This window comes from Chionomys nivalis, chromosome 14 (assembly GCF_950005125.1).
Source record: "Chionomys nivalis chromosome 14, mChiNiv1.1, whole genome shotgun sequence".
Taxonomy (NCBI): domain Eukaryota; kingdom Metazoa; phylum Chordata; class Mammalia; order Rodentia; family Cricetidae; genus Chionomys; species Chionomys nivalis.
In genome coordinates this window covers 70711222-70738095 of record NC_080099.1, presented here as the reverse complement: position 1 = coordinate 70738095, position 26874 = coordinate 70711222, and the positions used below count along the sequence as shown (strand labels likewise).

The 26874-nt window shown below is 43.1% G+C and overlaps 1 protein-coding gene across 3 annotated transcripts in view; it reads right to left on the bottom strand.

The window, feature by feature from the left end:
* Abhd3 (abhydrolase domain containing 3, phospholipase) overlaps positions 1-26874 on the bottom strand; it is a 50235-nt gene that overhangs the window by 1891 nt on the left and 21470 nt on the right. For 2 of the 3 annotated variants that reach the window (XM_057789271.1, XM_057789272.1), the window contains 4 exons: positions 13112-13224; positions 5099-5272; positions 2986-3034; positions 2742-2907 (listed from right to left, as the gene is read on the bottom strand). In XM_057789271.1, the coding sequence (XP_057645254.1) occupies positions 2742-2907; positions 2986-3034; positions 5099-5272; positions 13112-13224 (502 nt within the window). The remainder of the gene's footprint in view (positions 1-2741; positions 2908-2985; positions 3035-5098; positions 5273-13111; positions 13225-26874) is intronic. The other variant, XM_057789273.1, reaches the window with a different exon arrangement.

Genomic DNA, 26874 nt, shown 5'->3' with positions numbered 1-26874 from the left:
GAATGCTGGGAAACTCTTGTTTGTAGCACAGGCAGCAAAGGATAAAAACGGATGGAGAAACATTAGATCTGACCCAGTGAAAAGATGCGAAGCGAGCACTGTGTAATTTAACAGATACCAAAGCCAGTTTCAGTTTCTTTTCTTTCTTTGGATTTTCGAGACAGGGTTTCTCTGTAGCTTTGGAGCCTGTCCTGGAACTCACTGTGTAGACCAGGCTGGCCTCTAACTGACAGAGATCCACCTGCCTCTGCCTCCCGAGTGCTGGGACTAAAGGTGTGCGCCACTGCTGCACAGCTTTCATTTTCTTATTTACAAGCAAAGGCCCAAAGTGTCAGTTATTAGCAATGACCTCTGGATAAATGTGACCTCCAGAGAAGCCACGGCGATTTAAGGCATCTGTGAATGTTGGGATGTTCTAAAACTTTACAACACAATTGTTAGGGTTGGAATCTGGGTAATTAATTCTGTTTCGTGATGGCTGAATTCAGGGCCTCAAATGAACCAGGCAAGCACCCTATCACTGAGCTCCAGCCCAACCCAAAATAAATGCTTTTAATTAAGTATTTGGAGAAAATAAATGTTTTTTTTTTTTTTTTTTTTTTTTTTTTTTTGGTTTTTCGAGACAGGGTTTCTCTGTAGCTTTGGAGCCTGTCCTGGAACTCCCTTTGTAGACCAGGCTGGTCTCGAACTCACAGAGATCCGCCTGCCTCTGCCTCCTGAGTGCTGGGATTAAAGGCATGTGCCACCACCGCCCGGCAAAGATCCTTTTCTTTTTTTTTTCTTTTTTCTAAAAAAGATTCTTTTCTTGAGGTCCTGGAGAGATGACTCAGTGTTTATGAGCACTTAAGATCTTCTAGAGGACCCATGTTTGATTCCCAGCTCCCACGTGGCAGCTCACAACCATCTGTGACTCTAGTTCCAGGAGCTGTGATTTCCACTTCCAGCTTCTGTGGGCACCAGGTCCAGACACACATGAAAGCAAAACACCCAAACACATTAAAGCTTAAAACTGATTTAAAAAGATTTTTTGGAGCCAGGCATGATGGCTCACACTTGACACTCCACAACATGGGGGTAGAGGCAGGAGGATCACGAGTTCCAGGGAACATCCTGTGCTGACAACAACAAAACAGCAACCATCTTTACACAGCAGTCAGGGGCGAGCCTTTCGATGCTGAAGTCTGTAAGATTACTTTGGAAGTCAGTGAGACGGCATACATGTCTGATAAACAAATACGTATGCTTATTGCTGGTTTTTAAATGTTTTTTAAATTAGGAGACTTCTTTTTAAGATTTATTTTTGTTATTTTAAATTACGCATGTGTAGGACAGGTTATGTGTATATGAGTGAAGTGCCTGTGCAGGCCAGCAGGTGGCGATAGGTCTGGTGTTACAGGTGATTTCTTGTTGCCTGATGTAGGTGCTGGGAACTGAACTTGGGACTTTGGCAAGAGCAATACATGTTTCTAACCACTGAGCCATCTTTCCTGCCCAATTGCTATTCTTAAATTAAGAGAGTATGGAAGTTAATTTTGGAATAATTTTCTTCCTTACTGTTTCCAGGAGAAATAAAAAAAAAACTATAATCTATTTTCATTTAGAAATAATTTTTTGGCTCAGATTTGCTTCCAGCATTGAAATACTCAAGGACATTGTGTTTCTAAAGTCTCAAGTCCTCTTTCAGGTTAAAGGGGAAGAAAAACTTCAACATTTTTTTTTTGAAACTCCAGGAAAATGAGGTGCTCTCCCCAGGCAAAGATGCCAGAGCACAATCTGCCCAAAGGCCCTGCCTTCAAGAATCAAAGATCATAAACACGAGAACACACAATCAGCTCTCACTGGGCCTGAGTCTCTGACAGCAGAAGGGAACTCTGAAAACACTGGTCATGTGGTCTGAAGCACTAAGTTCTAAACGCTAACTTTTATTTGCTTGTTTTTATGTTTCAAGATAATGTCTTCCTGGCCCAGGTTGGAAGTTATTAAAGTTATCAGAGTTCAGGCCTCAAGCTCATTTCTTCTTCTCGGTCAGTGTCCCAAGTGCTGAGATTATAGGCATGGAGCTCCATGCATGTAACGTTTTAGTAAAAATTATAATAAAAGACGTTATATGACTGCTGTACTTCCTTAAAAAGAACATTTTCAAAGTTAAACTAGGAACTGGGGAGATGGCTCAGCAGTTGTGGCTCAGTTCCCAGCACTGACGTCTAGTGGCTCCAGTTCCAGGCATCTGTTGCCCTCTTCTGGCCTTTACGGCCACTGACATGCACAGGGCATACACGTACACAGCATAACGCACATGGCATACACGCACACGGCATACACGCACACTCACACACACACGGCATACACGCACACAGCATACACCCACACACACGGCATACACGCACGTGGCATACATGCACGTGTCATGCACGCACGCGGCGTACACGCACACAGGCATACACGCACGTGGCACACACACATGGCATACACACACACAGGCACACACGCACGTGGCACACATGCACGTGGCATACACCACACAGTATTCACGCACATGGCATATACTCACGTGTCATGCACGCACATGGCGTATACGCACACAGGCATACACGCACATGGCACACGCACGTGGCATACACACACACGGCATTCACGCACGTGGCATACACGCACACCGACATACACAGAAATCAAACTAAAAGATGTCTTTGAAAGAACAGTTAATTCACACCAAAGTGCGCAGACAGACAGATTCTTACCATGACTGGGAGAGAAGACATCATCCGCAGCATTCAGGCACAGCACCGGGATTCCCACAGACTTCAGTCTGCGGTTCGGACTGGCGTCGGTGTAATAATCATCAATTGTTCGGTATCCAAACATGACTGAGGTGAATCGTTTATCAAACTCTCTAATAGACTTAGCCTAAAAAACAAATCCAGGCTGAATCTATCCTTGGAGTCATAAGAGGAAATAAAAATATTAGGAAAAGCTACCCCTTACCTTCATGACCTGGTCCATGTCGATTTGTTTGACAAACATATGCTGGTGCCTAGAACAAAAGAAATTCCAAACTAAGAATTGAGATAATCTCTACCTCAGTCATACCTAAAATACATAAGAACAGGCAATGAAACAGACTAACTAGCACAGGGCACAACGCTGGTACTAAAATAGTATTTGCTGGGCTCAGTGGTAAAGACATATGCTCTCAAGCCTGTTGGCCTGAACCCACATGACAGAATTTCTTCACAGACAGTTCTTTGACCTACTTAGCATACTGCCCACACAAAGTTAATAAAAGTATAATGAAAATAATTTTAAGTTTGCTTAAAGTCTGTGTGTGTACATACACACGTGTGCACATGTTGAGGTTAGAAGACAGCTTTGGTACAGGTTGCCGCTTTTACCAGGCTAGCCCCACCTCTGCCTCCCATCCTCTCACGAGGGCTGGGGCTACAGACTGACACTACCACACACAGACTGACAGACACTACCACACACAGACTGACAGACACTACCACACACAGGCTGACACTACCACACACAGGCTGACACTACCACACACAGACTCACACTACCACACACAGACTGACAGACACTACCACATACAGACTGACAGACACTACCACACACAGACTCACAGACACTACCACACACAGGCTGACAGACACTACCACACACAGACTCACAGACACTACCACACACAGACTCACAGACACTACCACACACAGACTGACAGACACTACCACACACAGACTGACACTACCACACACAGGCTGACACTACCACACACAGACTGACAGACACTACCACACACAGACTGACAGACACTACCACACACAGGCTGACACTACCACACACAGGCTGACAGACACTACCACACACAGACTCACAGACACTACCACACACAGACTCACAGACACTACCACACACAGGCTGACAGACACTACCACACACAGACTGACACTACCACACACAGGCTGACACTACCACACACAGACTGACAGACACTACCACACACAGACTGACAGACACTACCACACACAGGCTGACACTACCACACACAGGCTGACAGACACTACCACACACAGGCTGACAGACACTACCACACACAGACTGACAGACACTACCACACACAGACTGACAGACACTACCACACACTACTCACACTACCACACACAGGCTGACACTACCACACACTACTCACACTACCACACACAGGCTGACAGACACTACCACACACAGGCTGACAGACACTACCACACACAGGCTGACACTACCACATCTTGCCAGCTCACATGCTCCCATTTCTAAAACACACTGTGTTTGTAAGAACATGCTTAAGGAGCTGGATTATTCAACATGGGACACTCTTGTGTTTGTTTGTTTTTTTTCTGGGACAAGGTCTCTATGTAGCCCAAGCTGTCCTGGAGCTTACAATTTAGACCAGGCTGGCCTTGAACTCACAGAGGTCTGCCTGCCTCTGCCTCTTGGGTACTGGGATCAAAGGGGTTTACCACCACACAGGACATTCTTAACATACTACCTGAGAAAGAATTAGGTTTGAAAAAGACTGACAACCAGATAATCTAAGGAAACAGCCCAAACATATCACCAAATACACTCCCCACTAATGTATTTTTCAGAATAATTTAGAATAGCAAAACAAACAGAGGGGCACAAACTCAGAAAGAATGCATTATGCCTTTTTTCTTTTGGTTTTTCAAGACAGGGTCTAAGATGGCTCGGTGGGTAAAGGTGCCTGCCACCAAACCTGATAACCTGAGTTTCTCTGTCTAACAGTCCTGGCTGTCCTGGAACTTACTTTGCAGAACAGACAAGCATCAAACTCACAGAGACATGCCTGTCTCTGCCTCCCACTTGGGAGTGCTGGAGTTAAAGGTGTGCGTCACCACCGCACACCTGCATTTTATCTATATTTTTACCTTATGATTTTTGTATGCATCCATAATATAAAGAATATTTTAGTACTGTAATAAATATATTTATAAATAAATACACATATACTGGCAGTGTTAAACTCTAAAATTTCATACTGCTGGATTGTGTAATCTAAAATGTTTGGCAACAAAAAGTTTTAAATATGACTTACTTCTTAACTGAAGACTGGAGGCAAGTTGTCAAGTAGTAATTAAAAAGCAGCCAGTTCAGTGGCTTCTCCAGCGACTCTGAGCAAGCGAAAGTATTCCAGCCAACGGAGAATGTTGCAGCTGCCATCAGAGGAGTTTTGGACCCAATTTTGCCCAGGTAATTTAGAAGCAGCATTCTAAAATGGTGAGAAACAAGAAGACTGTGACTGGTTTGTCTCTCAAGAGTCCCTTTCTGAGGATGCTTCACAAGGACAGGCAGGAGCAGCAAGGACACATTGCTTAGTCTTTCTTTCCCTTTTTTTTTTTTTGAGATAAGGCCTCTTGCAGCCCAGTTGACCTTGTACATTAAATTCTGTGAATAAGCTTGAATACTCGGCCCTTCTACCTTAGCCTCCCAAGAGCTGGGCAGCACCATCACCCGTGACTACTGTTTAAGTCCTGCACACTGGAAAGGCTGTCTCTGTTCTTTCCTCATATTCATACCCAGAACTCTTTACATGTATTTGCGCATGTGCACATGCCACAGTGTAGGGAGGTCAGTGTCAGTACTCGCTGTCCACCATGTGGGTCGAACCTGGCTTGGTGGCAGGCACCTTTATCCACTGAGACATTTCATCTGCCATGTTCATATTTGTATTTAAAAGTATTTGTTTCCTTCCTGAAACAGGGTCATGCACTCTCCCATCTCTGCCTCTTGAATCTTTGGAGGACAAATGTGTACCCATATGCCTGACCCACATGCTACTTACACTGCACTTGACCAAACTGTAAGACAATTTATTACTATGTTTCCTTTGGGCTGCGCACCGGGATCCCCAGGGGCTTTGGGAAGTACTTACTACTGGTGTCTGGCCCTCATGCCCTGAGCTCCTGAGTTCTCTGCTCTGGCTGGTTGGTCACCCTCCACACCAGTCCCCAAAGCACTCTACAGTCCACTGTTAGATTTTATGAGCAGGGCATTTGAACCTGGAAGTTACTGAACTTCTTTCTCTTCCTCTGCTTCTTCATTCTATTTCCTCAATTTTAGCCAAGTTCTATTTGGGTAAGAGGGACAAAAACTGCGTCTGAGTTAGAGTTCAATGGCTCAAACCAAGGGTGGCACCCTAGTTCCACCTCTCAGTATAGTTTCTTCCAGACTAGCTCTGAAATAGGAGAAAAGGATAGAATACTTCCTCCTTACTTTTACAACTCAAAAGTTTACAAAACATTTGTTTTGTTGTTGTTGTTTGTTTTTTGACAAAGGGTTTCTCTGTGTAGCCCTGGCTGTCCTGAAACTTTTTCAGTAGACCAGACTGGCCTTGAACTCACAGAGATACAATTGCCTTTGCCTTCAAAGTGCTGGGATTAAAGGCACGGGACCTGCTCATCAAAATCCCAGCAAAATTCTTCAAAGACATCGAAAGAACGGTACTCAACTTCATTTGGAAAAGCAAAAAACCCAGGATAACCAAAACAATCCTGAGCAATAAAAGAACTTCTGGAGGCATCACAATCCCTGACTTCAAACTCTACTACAGAGCTACAGAACTGAAAACTGCCTGGTACTGGCACAAGAACAGACAGGAGGACCAATGGAACCTAATAGAAGACCCGGATATCAATCCACACATCTTTGAACATCTGATATTTGATAAAGAAGCAAAAAATATCAAATGGAAAAAAGAAAGCATATTTAACAAGTGATGCTGGCATAACTGGATATCAAAAATGAAAATAGACCCATATCTATTACCATGCACAAAACTCAAGTCCAAATGGATCAAAGACCGCAACATAAAGCCAGCCACACTGAACCTTATAGAAGAGAAAGTGGGAAGTACACTTGAACACATTGGCACAGGGAATCACTTCCTAATTAGAATCCCAGCAGCACAGACACTGAGAGAAACAAATAATGAATGGGACCTCCTGAAACTGAAAAGCTTCTATAAGGCAAAGGATACAGTCAACAAGACAAAACGACAGCCTACAGAATGGGAAAAGATCTTCACTAACTCCACATCAGACAGAGGTCTGATCTCAAAAATATACAAAGAACTCAAGAAATTGGACACCAAAAGATCACATAATCCAATAAAAAAAAATGGAGTACAGACCTAAACAGAGAACTCTCAACAGAGGACTCTAAAATGGCTGAAAGACACTTAAGGAAATGTTCAACATCCTTAGTCATCAGAGAAATGCAAATCAAAACAACTCTGAGATTCCATCTTACATCTGTAAGAATGGCCAAGATCAAAAACACTATTGACAACTTATGCTAGAGAGGTTGTGGGGAAAGGGGAACAGTTCTGCATTGCTGGTGGGAATTCAAGATGGTACAACCCCTTTGGATGTCAGTGTGGCAATTTCTCAGAAAATTAGGAAACAACCTTTCTCAAGACCCAGTAATACCACTTTTAGGTATCTATCCAAAGGATGCTCAATCGTGCCGCAAGGACATGTGCTCAACTATGTTCATAGCAGCTTTGTTTGTCATAGCCAGAACCTGGAAACAACCTAAATGCCCCTTAATCAAAGAATGGATTTAAAAATGTGGTACATTTACACAATGGAGTACTACACAGCAGAAAAAAATAACGACAGCTTGAATTTTGTAGGAAAATGGATGGAACTAGAAAACATTATTTTAAGTGAGGTAACCCAGACACAAAAAGACAATTATCACATGTACTCACTCATAGGTGGTTCTTAAACATAAAGCAAAGAAAGCCAGCCTACAAATCACAATCCCAGAGAACTTAGACTACAATGTGGACACTAATGGAGACTTACATAGATCTAATCTACATGGCAAGTAGAAAGTATAAAAAGACAAGATCTCCTGAGTAAATTGGAAGTATGAGGACCTTGGGGAAGGGTTTAAGGGGGAAGGAGAGAGGCAGGGAGGGGAGCAGAGAAAAATGTAGAGCTCAATAAATATCATGGAAAAAAATAAATAAAGGCACGTGCCATCACCAATGGCTTTAAGGGCAGGAAATTTTTATGAAAAATGAAATTTAGCTTTTGAAAATATTTTTTTCAAAAAATTTTAAAATTATTTATTGTGTGTGTATGTATGTGTACATGTATGTACATTCTATAGTAAGTTTGTGGAGGTCAGAGAACAATTTGAGGAAGTCAGTTCTCTCCTTCTGCATAGATCCCAGGATAAAGCTCAGGTTGTCCTGCATGGCAGCATGTGACCTTGCCTGAGCTGTCTTGCCAGTTCGGAAAAGAAAATTTTTTTTGAGACAGCACTTCACTATTTTTAACTCAGGCTGGTTTAGAACTTGTAATTCTCCTGCCTCACCCTCCAGGAACGCTAGACTTATGGATGTACTCCATCACATAGGATTTGAAAATGACCCTTTGAAATAACTATAAGATTTGCATACAATGCTTTCCGTCCTGTGAAGAGTTCATCCTTGGGTTCTTATATAATAACTTTACGTTTCAGCCAGAGGCCAGTAAGTTACATAAACCACAATAACAGGAAAGGATCTAAAGCAGAAAGACCCCGAAATAGGCAAACCAAATCTTTAGAGGCAATTCAGGAGTAAAATAATGTCAAGATGCCACCTCAAAAGGTTATTTTAGATTATTTACTTTAGAAGGCAGATCTCTGGATTCGCGGCCAGCCTGGTCTACAGAGCTAGTTCCAGGACAGCCAGACTGTTACACAGAGGAGCCCTGTCTCGGGAGGGGTGGGGAAGAGTATTGGGACTTAAAAAAAAAAAAGAAAAGAAACAGGTCTTCCATTTAGAGCTACCAACCGAAATATTAATTTACTGGCCTTCCAACTTTCTGCTGTGTGCTCCACTCCAGGCATGCTGTGTAGATAAAGCAAGATCCTGTCCTATCTCCCTGCTCCAAAATCCACTTCACCTAGTGTCCTGAGATAGGGGCTTTATCAGACACTGAGAAGATACCACACAAAAAGGCCAAGAAGTGACTCAACCTATTTATTGTTTTGAGGAGCTGGGAACTGCAGCCAGGGCCTCCCACATTTTAAGCATGTGCTCCACTCAGTACCACCTGAAACAGTAATAAAGTGATTGTGAGGTTCAGGTAATAGTCAGAGCTGGGAATGAACTGGAGAAGTGGGCAATACTGATGGAACAAGATCACCCACGAGCCGATAATTACTGAACCTGAGGAATGACTCTTAATTTTCCATTTTATGTGTTTGGAATTTTCCATTTATTTAAAAAGTATTTACCAACTCACTGGGAGAGTAGAATCTGGGTCTAGAGCTTCAGAGTTTCTTGACTTAACTCAGTTCTGGCTCAAAGCCCATACTTGGCCCCAACATCGCAGGCACTGGGATGACCCCAGTCTGTGGCTTCACTGGGCATGAAACTCTTGCTTAGACTATGCTTTTGTCAGCTGCATCTCAAAGGTAAAAAAGAAAAAAATGAAAAGAAAAAAGAAAAGAAAGTGCACTCACTTGGGAAATTGTCAATGTGTCACAGTGCTAGGCAACTAGAAGGTGTGATTCCTTCAAATAATTTACAAGACATTAATATTCAGCCAGCTGGAAAACCTAATCTAATTGGGGAGAGTGGCCTTTGGGCACCAACGCTTCAACACTGGATGAAAGGGCCTTTTCCAAGAGTTTCTGAATAGACAATTGGAACCTCTTTATTTAAAGGCTAGCCTTGGGGAAAAAAAGCCATGAATTTATATGATTAAGGGGGAAAAGTTCAGCCCCCATTCTTTCTTTTCAGGTTCACACTGTGGGCTGGAGGGAGGAGATGCTAGAATCTGTCTGCCAAGCACAATCTGACTCTGCTTGTTTCCACGCTGACTCAGGGCTCTGCCTTTACTGGGTCAAGTCAGACCTTCCATGCTAATGTAAGGAATGAATCCTTTGTCAGAATCTAAAGGGCTCTGGACAGAGTCTCCTGTTAATGGCCGCCTTTTACTTTCCTGCACATACACTCTGAAGATATTCTAAAAACAGAGATGGCAGATACAGCCAGAATAAAGTTTAAAAAATAGTTTCTATTTTAAATGTTAACTGGCTTTTAAAGGCAAAAAAAAAGAACAATTTATTTCTATTTTATGTATTGTTTGCTTGCATGTATGTCTGTGAACCATGTACATGCAGTGCCTGTGGAGGCCACAAGAGCTCACTTAGGGTCCCCTGGAACTGGAGTTACAGATTAGTTGCCATGTGGATGCTGGAAACTGAACCTGGATTTTTTTTTCATTTATTTTTAATTAAAAAATTTTTTTGTTTTGTTTTGGTTTTTCGAGACAGGGTTTCTCTGTAGCTTTGGAGCCTGTCCTGGAACTAGCTCTTGCAGACCAGGCTGGCCTTGAACTCACAGAGATCCACCTGCACCTCTTGAGTGCTAGGATTAAAGGTGTGCCGAACCTGGGTTCTTCATTAAGAACTTCCATGTGGGTGCTGGGAACCGAACCTGGGTTCTTAGCTAAGAACAGCAAGTGTTCTTAAATGCTGATACATCTCTCTAGTCTCTTATAATCAGCTTTTCAAATAAAGGTGAATGGTCATTTAGTGCGTCTGAGTGCCAATCATGTGGAATAAAATATATGTATGGTAAAATATTCTAATGAAAAGGAGATAAATAGCATTTATCTTGTATGGTTTGGTGGGAAACATGTCTACAGATATATATATATATATATGTTGCAGAACATTATTTTAAGGTGTGTTTGTTTATGCTGCATTTGTTTAATTGTGCAGCTGTGATTCTTTGCCTGTGTAAAACACCTGATAGTCTAATAAAGAACTGAATGGCCAAGAGCAAGGCAGGAGCAAGGACAGGCGGGACTGGCAGGCAGAGAGGATAAATAGAAGAAAGGAGCAAGAGAACAAGGAGAGAGGACATTAGGGGACAGCCAGATAGTAAAAGGGAAAGATATGCAGAAGTAAGAAAAGGAAAAGAAAGGAAAAGGCCCAGAGGCTAAAGGCTAAGAAAAACTGGCTAGAAACAAGACAAGCTGAGGCCTGGCTTAAGAGAGAATAAGCCTCCACGTGTGATTCATAGAAAGCTGGGTGGAGGACCCCCAAAAGCCAAAGAAAGTTAAAAAAAAAATGGTGTTCCAATGTGTGGCAAGAGTAAAGGAAAATCCAACACATAGATTTCTACTTTTTTGAAAATTTAATTTGCAGATAAGAAAAACCAAGATTTGCAAAAGAGAATCTTTCAGTAGATAAAACTTAAGAAAAATGAAATAAAATAGTTTGGGGTAGAGGTATGTGGCTCAGTGGTAAAGTGTTTGTGTAACACGCATTAATCCTAGATTCAAGCCCCAGCACTGTGAAAAATAAATTAAATAATTAAATTAAAAAGTAACCTTGGGGGCTGGAGAGATGGTTCAGAGGTTAAGAGCACTGGCTGCTCTTCCAGAGGTCATGAGTTCAATTCCCAGCAACCATGTGGTAGCTCACAACCATCTGTAGTTAAGATCTGGTGCTCCCTTCTAGCATGGAGGTGTTCATGCAGGAGGAACATTGTATACATAATAAATAAATAAATTTGGGATTGGTGGCCGGGCGGTGGTGGCGCACGCCCTTAATCCTAGCACTCGGGAGGCAGAGGCAGGTGGATCTCTGTGAGTTCGAGACCAGCCTGGTCTACAAGAGCTAGTTCCAGGACAGGCTCCAAAACCACAGAGAAACCCTGTCTCGAAAAAAAAAAAAATTTGGGATTGGTATGTGAAAAATAAATAAATTTGAAAAAAGTAAGCATGAGGGCTGGAGATCTGGCTCAGCAGTTAGCGCACTGACTGCTCTCCCAGAGGTCATAATTTCAGTTCCCAGCAACCACATGGCGGCTTGCAACCATCTACAATGAAATCTGGTGCCCTCTTCTGACCTGCAGGCACAAATGCAGGCAAACTACTGCATATAGAGTAATAATAAAAAAAAGTAAGGCCCAGCGGTGGTGGCACACTCCTTTAATCCAGCACTTAGGAGGCAGAGGCAGGAGGATCTCAGTGAGTTCTGGGGCAGCCTGGTCTACAGAACAAGTTCCAGCCAGGACTGTCACACGGAGAACCCTGCCGTGAAAAACAAAGTAGAAGTGAGCGTGAACAACGGTGAGGGGTCTAAAGTACAGGGGCAGTAACTTTTACATTTCTTTAAGTGAGTTCTCTCTATATACACACACTCACACCCACTCTACAAACAGTTATTAGTGTTAGACATCACTCAAGTATAAGTGTGGCAAGAGAGAATTCCAGAAAGGGGCTGGAGATGCTCCATCCTGACCAAAGCTCAGTTCCCAGCACTCACAGCAGGCTGCCCACAAACACTTGCAACCCCAGCTCCCCTAGTATTCAGGCACCCGCACTGGCCTGACCTTGGGGTTCCGACAGGATGCGTCCTCAGTTGCAGCCACTGAGAGCTCCTCGTGTGCACAATCACTAGGTTCCCCTTTAAAGGGGCCCTGCCCACCTCCCATCTCTCTCTCTGTCTTCCTCCTTCTTCAGTTACCGTCCCCAGAGGCTGGTCTTCCCTTCCCCTCCCCCCCTTCCCATTCACTTTCTCCCAATAAAAAACCTACCTTGAGACCTGAGCTCTGTCGCATGGCATCTTTCTCTCACGTGCAGCTTTTTTCAAATTACAACATGCTCCAAGGGATCCAATGCCATCTACTGATCTTCTCAGGCACCCACCCCCAGCATAGCATATACATGCACAGACAAACATACATACACATAAATAAACCCATATAAACCCCAATGTAGGGGCAGGTGCATAAACCAACCATCTTAGCTTAATAGCACCTGGAATGGGAACTAACAAAATCAAGTTCACCTGGCTGCTTCCCATGGAGAACTCACAGAACCCAGGAAAATGTTAAAGTCGGCCTGAGTTGATTCCTTCTGCTACACATGACTCAGACATTCATGGTTCAGTGTTGAGAGAGCTATGAGGACTGCTCCCTTTGCTTTTAGGAGAGAGGGAGAGGGGGAGAGGGAGGGGGGAGAGGGAGAGGGAGAGGGGGAGCCAGTCGTGAGGACTGTTCCACTCTCCAGCATTTTAGAGAAGTCCTTACCCTCCCATTGACACGCCTGCTGCCAGAAATGGGGCCAAAGGGTACAGGCTGTGGACATGGTGGATGACTGTTTCCAAGTCTTCAGTGTTCGCACAGCAGTAAGTCCGTGGTGTCTGGACAAGAGGGCATTATTGTTAAAATATGAGGAGCATAATTTGTAGAGCGTAGACATACTTAGTTAAAAAACACAAGCAAGAAGTCGCAAATATAAAAAATAACCTTGCTCTGGGGCTGGTGGTGTAGTGGCGCACGCCTTTAATCCCAGCACTCGGGAGGCAGAGGCAGGGGGATCTCTGTGAGTTCGAGGTCAGCCGGGTCTACAAGAACTAGTTCCAGGACAGGCTCCAAAGCTACAGAGAAACCCTGTCTCAATGAACCCCACCTTCCAAAAAAAAGATAAAGACTTTGAACGTGCAAGGCAAACTTTATATGAATGGGACTAGCCTGGTACAAATGCCTGCAATTAAAACAGATGCAAACACATACATGTGTGAGAAAAAATGCAGAGAATTACATTCTATAGAAAAAAATAATGTATGTTTCTTAAAAGGAAAAATAATTCTTTATTAAAAAACAAGCAAGCAAAAAAGATTTTTTTAAAATAATGCTATAAAAAGGTTAATTTCTAGGGCATGCTGGGCATGGTGGTGTATAACTTTAATCTTAGCATGTAGAAGGCATATTTGGTGGATCTTTGGTGAGTTCTGGGCCAGCCTGAGCTACACAGTGAGACCCTGGTGGAGCTGGGCGAGGAGCTAAACCATGGCTAGTTTCTCATCAGGGAACTGTTTCCTCCACCTTGGGTGCTGTTTGCCCAATTAAGAAGAGAGGTTTCCAAATGCCACCTTTGTGTAAAGTTGGTACATTTACACCATGGAGAAAAAAATAACACACTGCAGAAAAAATAACAACATCTTGAAATTTGCAGGCAAATGGATGAATCTAGAAAACATCATACTGAGTGAGGTAACCCAGACCCAGAAAGACAATTATCAGATGTACTCACTTATAAGTGGTTTTTAGACAAAAAACAAAGAAAACCAGCCTACAATTCACAATTCCAGAGAACTTAGACAACAACGAACACCCTAAGAGAGACATACATGGATCTAATCTACATGGGAAGTAGAAAAAGACAAAATCTCCTGAGTAAATTGGGAGCCTGGGGACCATGGGAGAGGGTAGAAGGGGAGGGGAGCAGAGAAAAATGTATAGCTCAATAAAAACAATAAAAAAATGCCACCTCTGTCTAGACAATGCAATATAAAATCGGACTTATTAAATATTATGATACTGTATCCATTTAGTCCCAGCCGTGCTTCAGTAATACACTTAAAATCTTAAATTATGTTAAGCTTATTATGGTCTCCATGTGAAATTCATCAATGGGGCATTGCTTACGGCAGGTAATGGATGCTTCATTTGGGACCTGGGAAGAGAGGAACAGACCTCTAAAGAATATACTGAGTACACACTGTGAGGTCAGACAAGTTGACATTCAACTATATAATGACTCATTAGTAATAATACAATAATAAAACATCGTGAAGCAATGATACAAACCCACACTACCTCGTTACCCACACTACCTGATTTTAATATTCTGATAAGCCACAACCACACTAGGAAGCTTATATTGCACCTCCCATTCAAGCATTAATGAGCAACTGTAGGAAATTACAGTTTTTATCACCCACCTAATTAAGTTCATCCCCAAATCACTGCTTTTTAACTACTATCATCTTTTTGAGAAACATGAGTATAAAATACTTCAAAGACAAATGCCACCCTCACAGAATTTATACTGGCTAAGGGTTCCTGGATAATTAATGTGTGCCCACTGAAGCCTGAGGGAGGCTATTTTATATTTCTTTGTATGTGAGGAAATGGAATGGAAAGATTGACAGCTCTGATAATGTTTTAAATGCACTTGTGGAGTGAAAAACCCAACGGTGTCAAAAAAGAACGCTTACCACGTTCATTTGTGATAACTACAGAGTTTGTTAGGAGAATTTATGCGACAAAATCATCCCTACTTGGTATTTGTATTATACGTGAATCTACTCTTACCATATAGACATGAATTTGGGTTTTTTTCACTCCCGTTTTCCGGACTTTAAGTGACGTATGTATGCACCTGTGGGGACACAGGTGTACATACATATACACATAGTTAAAAAGATAAAAAAAATGTCCTGTGGAAAATTCTAGACTCAGAATCTTAGCATCAAAAAGTACCATACATGTCACCTAGTTCCTCATTTACACATGAAGAAAGGGAGGCTCAGAAAAGTTGAGTAATTTTCCACAGGGCACAAAGCGGCAGAAAGTAGACTACATGTTAACAGTGAGTAACCCAGCTCTTGACAAGCACTGAGATTCCAGGAGGCGCACAGTTACTCCGGGAGGAACAGGTATGCTCATCTGCAGTAGAACCAACTCATGGCCCAGAAACCTTTTCTCTCTGAGCTGGACTTAGCACACTTTTTGTTTATTTGTTTTTCAAGACAGGGCTTCTCTGTGTACCAGCCCTGGCTGTCCTGAAACTCGCTCAGTAGACCAGGCTGACCTTGAACTCACAGAGATCAGCCTGCTTCTGCCTCCAGGAATTAAAGGCATGTGCCACCAGTGCTCAAATACACTTCTAATATTGAATCAGGCTAGCTGAGATTTTAGTTTTCTGCCTGGAACTTAGAATGTTGAATTTTACAGAACTCACTCAAAGTCTATGATCTGTATGCAGTTATTTAATGATTCTATTTAAAACAACTCTGTTGTAAGGAGGCCACTAGTTAGTTCCTGGCTGCTTAGGCCTGAAATAATCACACAGAAACTGTATTAATTAAATCACTGCTTGGCCCATTAGTTCTAGCTTCTTATTGGTTAATTCTTACATATTAATTTAATCCATTTCTAGCAATCTGTGTATCGCCACATGGCTGTGGCTTACCAGGTAAAGTTCCGTCTGGCATCTGTCCCTGGCGGGGCTACATGGCTTCTGTCTGTGACTCCGCCTCCTTTCTCCCAGCATTCAGTTTAGTTTTCTCTGCCTACCTAAGTTCTACCCTATCAACAGGCCAAAGTGGTTTCTTTATTCACCAATGATATTCACAGCATACAGAGGGGAATCCCACATCACAACTCTGTGATTCTTGTGTGAAAGGAGTGTTTCTTCTAACAGGACTAACCCTGTTCTTCAACCCATCTCCACAATGTGATGTTTTAAAACTATACCTGTCCCCCGTCCAGTTCCTGCTGAACTGCCCACACTGTTCATAAGAAAATTGATTTTAATTTTGGAATATGAATTTATCAAGAGTAAGTAAAGAAAAAGCATGTCCCATGAATAAAATCAGCATTTCAACATACAGTTGTTCCTCTTGTTATAGATGGATGTATAAGAGTGACCAAGTATCAAAATTTGCCTGAGAGCATATTACTTTTTAAAAATTAACTAACCATGAAATAAAAAGCCCTAGGATAAGAAACCCTGTCTCGAAAAACCAAAAAAAAAAAAAAAAAAAAAAAAAAAAAGCCCTAGGATATAGCCCTACCAACCTGGAGACCGGGGTGACCGTGTGCCCTCCTGCCAACGGTCCCAGATGGGAATAGTCCATGCTCCTGTAGTTGTCTGTGCAAGACACACCAGTGATTCAGGACGGGCTTTAGAGTAGCCGGCCAGACCTTTTCAGTACAGAGTCCTGAGAGGCTTTGGACTGCACAGTGATCCTGGGCCAGGAAGACTGATGCATGCAGAACACATGACACGCAAAGACTGGTTTTTTAAAAAATAAAATATCACGGACACCCAACTGCATCTCAGATCAAAAGAGACTGGATCTCTGCAGGGGAAAGATGGAGTTCACGGTCAGGGCATCTTGGCCTTCCCAGAGGGTCCCAGTATGCAGCCAGGGTTTAGGGCTACTAGTCTAAGAGGAGAAGCCGAGTTCTTGAGAGCTGGACCAGGAATGGAAGGACCCTGCAATGGCAAGAATGAGAAGGTTTCTGCTGAGTGTCAGAAGCACATGGGTCTGGTGGTGTGTCCATGTCTGGATTCCCGGTCGTCTGGTGGTGTGTCCATGTCTGGATTCCCGGTTGTCTGGTGGTGTGTCCATGTCTGCATTCCCATGTCCATATCTGGATTCCCGGTCGTCTGGTGGTGTGACCATGTCTGGATTCCTGGTCATCTGGTGGGGTGTCCATGCCTGGATTCCCGGTAGTCTGAGGGCTGTATTAAGCGTCTCAGACCTTACAGGCTCATGAGCTCATGCTAAGCACTCATCAAACAAGAGCTAAGCTAGTATTATTTCTAAAACCTCTTAATTATTTAAGTATTTATTTTTCTTTCTTTCTGAGTAGGAAGGGTTGATTTCAACTTATACTTCCAGATTACAGTCCACCACTGAAGGAAAGCAGGGCATTAACTCAAGAACTGAAGCAAAACCTGTAAAGGAATGCTGCTCCCGGCTCATCCAGCTGCCCTTCTTATCCAGCTCAGGCTCCCTGGCTCATTCAGCTGCCCTTCTTATCCAGCCTAGGGATGGTGTCAACCAGTAAGACTCTCCTACAAATAATTCCATGATTCCTAATGATATTCGATTATTTTCATAGATCAGTCCTTGTTTAGTCACTACCAAAGAGGCTTCCTCTAGTAGCGGATGGGAACGAATGCCCACAACTAGACATTATGCAGACAGAGTCTAAATTGGAGGTTTCCATTGGCTATTGGGTCCTTTCCCTTGGAGATGGCAGAATCACTTGGAAGAGGGCAAGGAAAAATTGTAAGAGTTTGAGGGAATGGAAGACATTCGGAGAACATGGGCTCAAGGAAACAGCAAGCAAGGCTTGCGTGAGTCTGAACCAGGTCTTCTGTGTATAATATAGCTGTTAGCTTGGTGTTTGTGTGGGACCCCTAACAATGGGGGTGGGGGTGTCTCTGGCTCTTTGGCCTGCTTCTGGCGTTCTTTTCCTCCCAGTAGGTTGCCTTGTCTAGCCTTGATTTGAGTGAGGAGTTTTGTCTCGTTTGGTTGCTGTTTGAAGGTCTGTTCTTTTCTGAAAAGGGAATGGGAGTAGCTTTGGGGGAGGGGAGGTGTTAGGGGTAACTGGGAGGAGTGGAGGGAGGGGAAACTGTATTGTATGACAGAAGAATCTATTTCAGCAAAAAAAAATTACAAAATAAAAGAAAAAAAAGAAAAGAAATCAAGAAAATGCCCCACAGATTTGCCTTCAGGCCATCTTGATAAGGCACCCAGATTCCTGGACAGAGCAGAAGGCATGAGTGAGCGAGGGTGTGCCCGAGGAGCAGGTGGTACAACCTGACCAGGACCAGCTGCCCTGCGCTCTGAGACTTTTCTTGTTGTTTTTTTTTTTTTTTAACTAAAAAAGTTATGTGGGGGGAATTATCATTCCCAAGATTAATTTAGAAGTAGACAGTAATAACACAGTGTTTGTGAACAGCTTGGCCTCTTGGATCCCTATCTTTTTTTTTTTTTTTTTTTGGTTTTTCGAGACAGGGTTTCTCTGTGGTTTTGGAGCCTGTCCTGGAACTAGCTCTTGTAGACCAGGCTGGTCTCGAACTCACAGAGATCCGCCTGCCTCTGCCTCCCAAGTGCTGGGATTAAAGGTGTGCGCCACCACCGCCCGGCTTGGATCCCTATCTTTAAAGACCAATCTGTAGGGACACAGGACTCAGAGTTCCCTGCAGTGACATCTGAGGTTCCTTCCGCCCACTGAGGCTGGTTTGTCTGAGTAGGTGCTGGCTCTCACTTCCTCAGAGGAAGTCCCATGGCTTTCCCTCATCCCTGCAAGACTAAGAAGGAAGAAAGACAATATGGTGAAAACATCTACCTCCTGACCCTCTGCAGGGGCCATAACTGCCCCTGTGCATTCCAAGTGTGCATTTGTCCCTACAGGTCTTTCCTGTCCTAGGGAAACTGCTTCCCTAAATATGATTTCACGGTTGCCAATTCTTCTGGGGTAATGTCAGCTAGAGACAGTTCCTTCTTGTTTGACCTTTGCTGACTCCTCTTTTCTTCTTTTCTTTCTGCCGACCTAAGGTGTTTCTTCCTCTGGGGTTCGGCACACTAAAACCCTTTCTAAAGCAAGGGGAAGTATAAATACACACAAAACTTCCTCCACACTTGAAACAGAAACCATTCATGGCTCTATGATGGAAAGAAGGACTACCAAGGCTCTAAAGCCAAAGTTAGACCTAATCACCAATTAGGTATCACGATGTTGGACTAAACTGCACAGAATCATGTCCTTTTGGAACACAAGCTATTTTACTGAATGTCCAAAATATAGCTATACTTATATCCCTTTATTAATATTTAAAAAGTATTATAATTGACACATTGTGGAGTATTGCTGTGACAGACCTGACCATGTTATTTTGGGGAGGATTGTGAAAGAACTTTGGAACTTAGTGCAAAATGCCATTGAGTGTTCAATGCTTAGTGAGCTGTTCTGTAGGAACATGGGAGACAGGATGTTGAGGGCAGATGGGGACCTGGCTGGTGAAGTCAGGGCATCTGTTATTTTGAGTTAACATTCTATTCTGTGGTTCTGGTTGGTTGGGGCTGAAGCAGCAGCTGTGTTTGACTTGATCCCAGGACTACCAGAGTGAGAAGTGCAAAATGCCATTGAGTGTTCAATGCTTAGTGAGCTGTTCTGTAGGAACATGGGAGACAGGATGTTGAGGGCAGATGGGGACCTGGCTGGTGAAGTCAGGGCATCTGTTATTTTGAGTTAACATTCTATTCTGTGGTTCTGGTTGGTTGGGGCTGAAGCAGCAGCTGTGTTTGACTTGATCCCAGGACTACCAGAGTGAGACCTTTGCTTTTTCGGGGTACACTGCTGGTCGGCTGGAGGTGGGGAAGTGGAAGTGATTAAGAAGGGACCAGCATGACTGCAGCAAGCTTCTGGGAAGGGTTTAGTGAGAGCACAGAGAAGCTGTGTTCCAGATGCAGCCGAGGATGTACTAGAAGACAAGCTGCGTGTGCTGTAGAGACGTGACCCGCGCCCTTTGGAGGAGCCCAGAAGACGGTGTAAGTAACTTCCGGACTTTGGACACTGGGTTACATACAGCTGGAGTTTGCCTTTGCTTTGTTCAGACTGTGCCCTGGTTCTTCCCTCTTGAAGTGAGAAATATTTAACTTAATTTTAATTTTTAAAAACTGGAGCCCACAACTAAGAGACTTTGAAATTTTAAAGAGATTTTTAAAAAGAAACTTGTTAAAGGGATTGAATTTTTAATGGTTTGAATTTGTAAAGACCGTTGGATTCTTTTTTTTTTTTTTTTTTTTTTTTAAGACGGTTTCACGGTGTAGCCTTGGCTATCCAGGAACTCCCTCTGTAGTCTAGGCTGGGCTTGAACTCACAGAGACCTGCCTGCCTCTGTGTTAAATTGTCAGGGGGTCGATCATGCTGGATAGTTTTATGTCAGCTTGACACAAGCTAAAGTCATCTGATAGGAGGGAGCCTAACTTAAAAAAACACCTCCATAAGATGAGGCTGTAGAGCATTTTCTTAGTGATGGATGGTGGGTGCTGCCATCCCTGGGCTGGTGTCCTGGGTTCTATAAAAGAGCAGGCTCAACAAGCCAGTAAGCAGCTCCCCTCCACGGCCTCTGCATCAGCTCCTGCCTCCAGTTCCTGCCCTCCTTGAGTTCCTGTCCTGACTGTCTTCAGTGATGAACAGCAATGCTGAAGTGTAAGCCAAACCCTTTCCTCCCCAAGCTGCGTTTAGTCCCAGTGTTTTGTTGCAGCAACAGAAACCCTGACTAGGACACATATTATTAACTGATTGGATATGTACTTCTTGTACCCTAATGATGTAATCAGTTAACACAGTAGCAATTATGCCTTGGAGGGTAAAACTCTTTAATTTTAGAAGAAATTTTTGTATTCTTAATTCTGTGTGAATGTCAAATGTCCTTGTGAAGGAGCATTTTTAAGCTTGTGTTTTGCTAAACAGAAATGGGTGAACTGACCTATCACTTAGCTGTTGTTGTAATAAGAGTGGCAGGGCTGCGTCTCCGGCACCCGGCCGCCCACACGGCTAGCATATGCCCCGAAATAATTATACGGAAACTGTATTCTTTTAATCACTGCCTGGCCCATTAGTTCGAGCCTCTTATTGGCTAGCTCTTACATATTGATCTAACCCATTTCTAATATTCTGTGTAGTATCACGAGCTGGCTTACCAGGAAAGATCTTAACCTGCGTCTGTCTGGAGTGGGAGAATCATGGCGACTCACTGACTCGGCTTCTTTCTCCCAGCATTCTGTTCTGTCTACTCCGCCTATCTAATTTTCTGTCCTATTAAAGGGGCCAAGGCAGTTTCTTTATTACTTAACCAATAAAACAACAGATAGAAAGATGACCCACCTCCATCAAGCTGTTACTGAAGAGGAGAAAACTTGAATATGTAACTTATTATTATTGAGAGTTATTATAGTAGTCTTTGTCAGACTACAGCTTTAATAACAGAACTTCTGAGAGGTGTTTATCAGGATAAACCAAACACGTACAAAACCCAGAGAACAAGTTACTTATTATTATTCTCTTGCTTAGAAGTCAGTGAATTTTTTTTAAAAAGCCAAAACCAGTGTTCATCTACATAGCATCACTGTAAGAACTAGCCACCCTAGAGGTCTGGGACGAGTGTTACAGCGTGCTTTCAGAGTCGATTCCCAATGTAGTTTTCTATTTTTGTCTCTCTGAGATAGTTCTTATGTAGTGCAGGGCGGCTTCGCACTAGTGAGCTCCCTGTGTCAGTTTCCAAGTGCTTACATCACATCCAGCTCCCGTCGGCATGTATTTTTGTAGCAGGGACGTAGGTAGTCCAGACAGCCCTTGAATCCTGGTCCTTCTCCCGCTACTTCCCTAGTGCTGGGATTGTAGGTTTGAGCAACACTGGCCTCTAGTCTTGTCAATTCCCTGAGATCTTCCATTTTAGCAAGCATCAGCATCTACCAGTCAGACAACCTAAAACTGGGGCTTAGCGCTCCCTTCTTCATGTCCCACAATATAATTAATATTTTTTCTGGGTTGGTGAGATGGCTGAATGGTTAGAAGTGCCACTGTGCAAGCCTGACAACCCGTGTTCAGTCTCCCAAACCCACTGACGGAGAAAAACTACTCCTGGAAGCTGTCTTCTGACCCCCACATGACCCCCCAATAATAAAATACACTACTGGAAGCTGTCCTCTGACCCCCACACGACCCCCAATAATAAAATACACTACTCCTGGAAGGTGTCCTCTGACCCCCACACGAAACCCAATAATAAAATACACTACTCCTGGAAGCTGTCCTCTGACGTTCACACGACCCCCCAATAATAAAACGCACTAATAATTTTCCAGCCCATTTTCCCCCCTCTGTCTATCCCGCATGTTTTCAAACTTCAAACTTTGCACGAGTCTTTGGTGCTGTCTCAGGCTTCCACCTGAGCTCCGTTTCTAGCACCTCCATGGTTCTGCACCAGGACCATGATCAAATCATTCCTGCTTCCAAAGAGTGATAGTGCAGTACTGAGCTTCTTAGGATTATCACATAGTTTGTTAAAACTGAGCCCACGCTTCTAGAAGAATATCTGCTACTTTACGAAGAGTAAGGGGAACTTATCCTATCGGTCCTCACCGACACAGGTACATGCCAGAGCCCCGTCTCTGAGTCCTGTTCTCCCCATGTCTCACTTTCTTCATGTGGAAGATGGGAATGACCACGGCTCTATTTCTGTAGATCACTGGGTTGACTCTACTCCCGAAGATAAGTAAAAAAGACGTAAGTGGTACATCCTAAGGACTCAAAAATATTATTCAGAATTACCACCATCACTATCCAGCCACAAGTAATAGCTTTCTTGATATACTGTGACAACCTCTTGAGGCTTCAATGTCATAGCCTTAAATACACACCTAAGAAGGTGACTATCATGAAACTTCCCACGCCTTCCAGGAAACTGGTTACCCATTTGCTGTTTTTTATAGCTTAGTAGAACTTGCTGAAGTTACACTTGGCAATGAACTACATCTATTTTTTTTATACTTCACTGCAAGTGAACCTTGAGCTTCTGAGAAGGACAGGCAGGCCCCATTAATTTGTACAGTCCACTCTACTGCCGTAATCACGGCAGATCCTTGTCTCTCACTCTGTGGGACCGAGGAGACTCTGCTTGCAGCATGCTATTCCCTTCAGACCTCACTGTGTTGGCCTTGAATTCCTGAGCTCAAGCAATTCTCCTACTTCAGCTTCCCAGATAGCTGAGAAGAAAGACGCAGTGAGCACCATGCCTGACTCATCCTACAGATCTACTTACCAAATGCGGCAGCGATGTGGAAGAACTAACTAGGGGTCAGAGGGGGAAAACATGATTTAATTTAAAATGATTTAAATAATACTACTTCTTTGTAAAACCTGCCTGTAAATATGAATACAACACACAGCCAGTGTATATCATGACAAAACTAAATCTCTTTCCTGCTTTTTGATGTGGGATTTCCCTCTGTATGCTGTGATTACCATTGGTGAATAAAGAAACTGTCTTTGCCTGTTGATAGGGCAGAACTTAGGTAGGTGGGGAAAACTAAGTTGAATGCTGGGAGAAAGGAGGGAGAGTCAGGAGAAGCTGTGGAGCTGCCACCGGAGACAGACGTGCTGAAAACTTGCTGGCAGGCCACAACCTCATGGTGATGCACAGATTAATGGAGATGGGTGAAATTAAGATGGTAAGAGTTAGCCAGTAAGAATAACACAGCTTCTTGCTGTTTGCTGGTGGTGTGCCACAGCTCCTTTAAGAGAGGTTTTCCTGATTCAGAGGTAGCAGAAAAAAAAAAGCTGCATGGCTTTGAAATGCTGGCTTTCTGGGCCATGCTGCCAGCACAAACTCTAACTCTTTGTCGGGAGGTCTGGCTATGGAGCATTTAAATGGATTTTGAGAGCAGACTGCTACAACTTGCTTAATGGCAACATAGACTGGCTGTGTGCCTAAAGGTAGGGCTAGGAGCCTTGCTGTCAGAGGCAGCAGACAGCTCTGCCATGCTGGGCTGGGTGGGGCAAGCAGGCAGTGCTGCATTTTACCCCTACCAATGGTGCTGCTTAAATTTTTATGAAGCGCTTACCATTTTAAGAAGCTCTCCTGGACAGTAAAGAATTACAATAGGAATGGGGTCTAAGGAATTGTTGTTTGGAAAAGAGGTTCTTTTGTTTCCACAGAGGGTGAGAATCTGTGGGATCCTTCTAGACTAATGTGGTTTGATGGACCAAGACCCCATGAACACCCCCCAAAATTACTTTGCCCAATAAACAGCAGGAAAAAGTTTAGACAGAACTATGCCCATATTCCCAAATATTGTCTATAAATGTTTGTTTACATTTAAAGAGGGATATGTTATAGAGATTTGCATGAGTATGGATCTGAATTTATTGATACAAATTTAAGGTCAATTTTGTTATACTGTGTGTGTGTGTGTATAATTTCTGCTCTTGATTAAGGTATTGTGATTGTGCAGTTCATTTAAAAATGTATAATTAAGAAATATAGGTTAATAGATAATCATCTATAATAGTCAAGTCTGTAGTCATGTTAGTTAGATTTTCTAGATGTATACAGATATATTTTAGTTAGATAAGTATTCTTCAAATCTTTCACTTCAGAATATGGCATTTAAAATGTTTTAAGAGCTTAAGACTTTTCATGACAATGAGACACATCTGCTCCTGGCAGCACCATTTACTTCAAGAGGATGATGGGCATCAAAGAGGCTCCTTTTGGAGCTTGTTAGCCATTTGGGCAAGAAACTGCTCTTGCCTGGACTGCTTCATGAACTGGGCATGCAGGATCCACAGAGAAATGACTGCTGAACTTGTCTAAAGGTGAGATGATCCTTGGGGGTTCCTGCTTCATGAAAGAGACTGCCAGACATTCTGCAGGACACAGAAGAAAGTGACTGACAAACTGCCAATATAGATGGAACTGTCTTTGAAATTTTCTGCTTCATGGAAAAGTCTTCTGGATACTATTGGCCTGCAGGCTGATGATGGGTGTCCCATCGGTACAGAAGAACTTTGGATGACTGTTCAGGCAGCGAGATGTCTCTGTCATTTCTAGAGTTTTGGAAGTTGCTTACAATGCACTTCCTGTTTACTTAGGTAATATTATATCCTTCTGGGGTCTTTGATGAAGTTGAAGCATAAACAGCTGTAGAGGTTTTCCTTAGTTATGATAAAAGATAAAGTAGATATAAATATTGTAACTGCAATTCTTGCTTGATAACTGTTTTGTTATATGAAATTTTACTATGCTAAAGTTAAAACCTTTCTTTTTATTTAAACAGGAAAAGGGAGGTGATGTGGGATTTCCCTCTGTATGCTGTGATTACCATTAGTGAATAAACCGCCTTGGCCTGTTGATAGGGCAGAACTTAGGTAGGCAGGGAAAACTAAGCTGAATGCTGGGAGAAAGGAGGCAGAGTCAGGAGAAGCCATGTAGCCCGCTGGAGACAGACACCCGAACTTAGCCAGTAAGCCACAGCCACGTGGTGATACACAGATTACTTGAAATGGGTTAAATTAATATGTAAGAGTTAGCCAATAAGAAGCTAGAGCTAATGGGCCAAGCAGTGATTTAAATAATATGGCTTCTGTGTGATTATTTCTGGTCTGAGCTGCTGGGTGGCTGGGAAACAAGTGGTCTCCTCCTGCAACAGTTTTTTGTTTTGTTTTTCGAGTCAGGGTTTCACCTGTGTAGACCAGGCTGGCCTCAAATTCACAGAGATCCACCTGCCTCTGCCTCCTTGTGCTGAGATTAAAGCTGTACACTACCATTGCCTGCCTAAATCTCTTTTTATAACAGAAAAACACGTATTACTACACTGTTTTGGTTATTTGAGGTGGTTTGACTGAGAGTGGCCTCCACTGACTCATATATTTGAACACTTGGACCCTAGTAGGTGGAGCTGTTCTATGAAGGATTTGAAGGTGTGACCTTATTTGAAGAGGTGTATCTCCGGGGGTGGCTTCACACCAGGTGCAGACTTGGTTTCTTTGCCTGTTGCCTATGGATCAGAAGTAAGTTCTCAGAGCTACTGATGTCTGCATGCTGCCATGCTCTTTACCATGATGGCCATGTACTCACCCTATGAGACAGTCAGCACGGTTCTTTTATAAGTTGTCCTGGCCATGGCTTCTCGTCACAGCAATAGAACAATAACTAAAATCCTCCCTGACCACCTGGCACTGGGACTGAGTCTCCCTCACACATGCTTGACAAGAACTCTAACCACTCAGCTCTATCTATAGACTATACTGGTTGATTTTCAAAGAAAATGTATTTTGCATTAAAATGATAGGCATAGCTGGGTGGTAGTGGTGCACACCTTTAATCCTAGTGCTGTGAGGCAGAGGCAGATAGATCTCTAAGTTTGAGGCCAGCCTCATCTACAGAGTGATGACCTAGCCTCATTTAGGTCAGCCAGGACACTGCAGAGAAACCATCTCAAAAAATCAAAAACAAACAAAAGCATAAAAAGCTAGACATTAATATCTCCTGGTGTTAGGATACAGTCAATATGGACGTCATTATGAAATAAAAGTGTTGGTGACTGGGAAACAGCTCAGTGGTTGAGAGAACGTCCTGCTCTCCTGGAAGGCCCCCGTTCAGTTCCCAGAATTCATGAAATGACTCACAAGTGCATGTAACTCCAGCTCCAGGGTATCTATACACATACTAACACATACATGAAATGACTCACAAG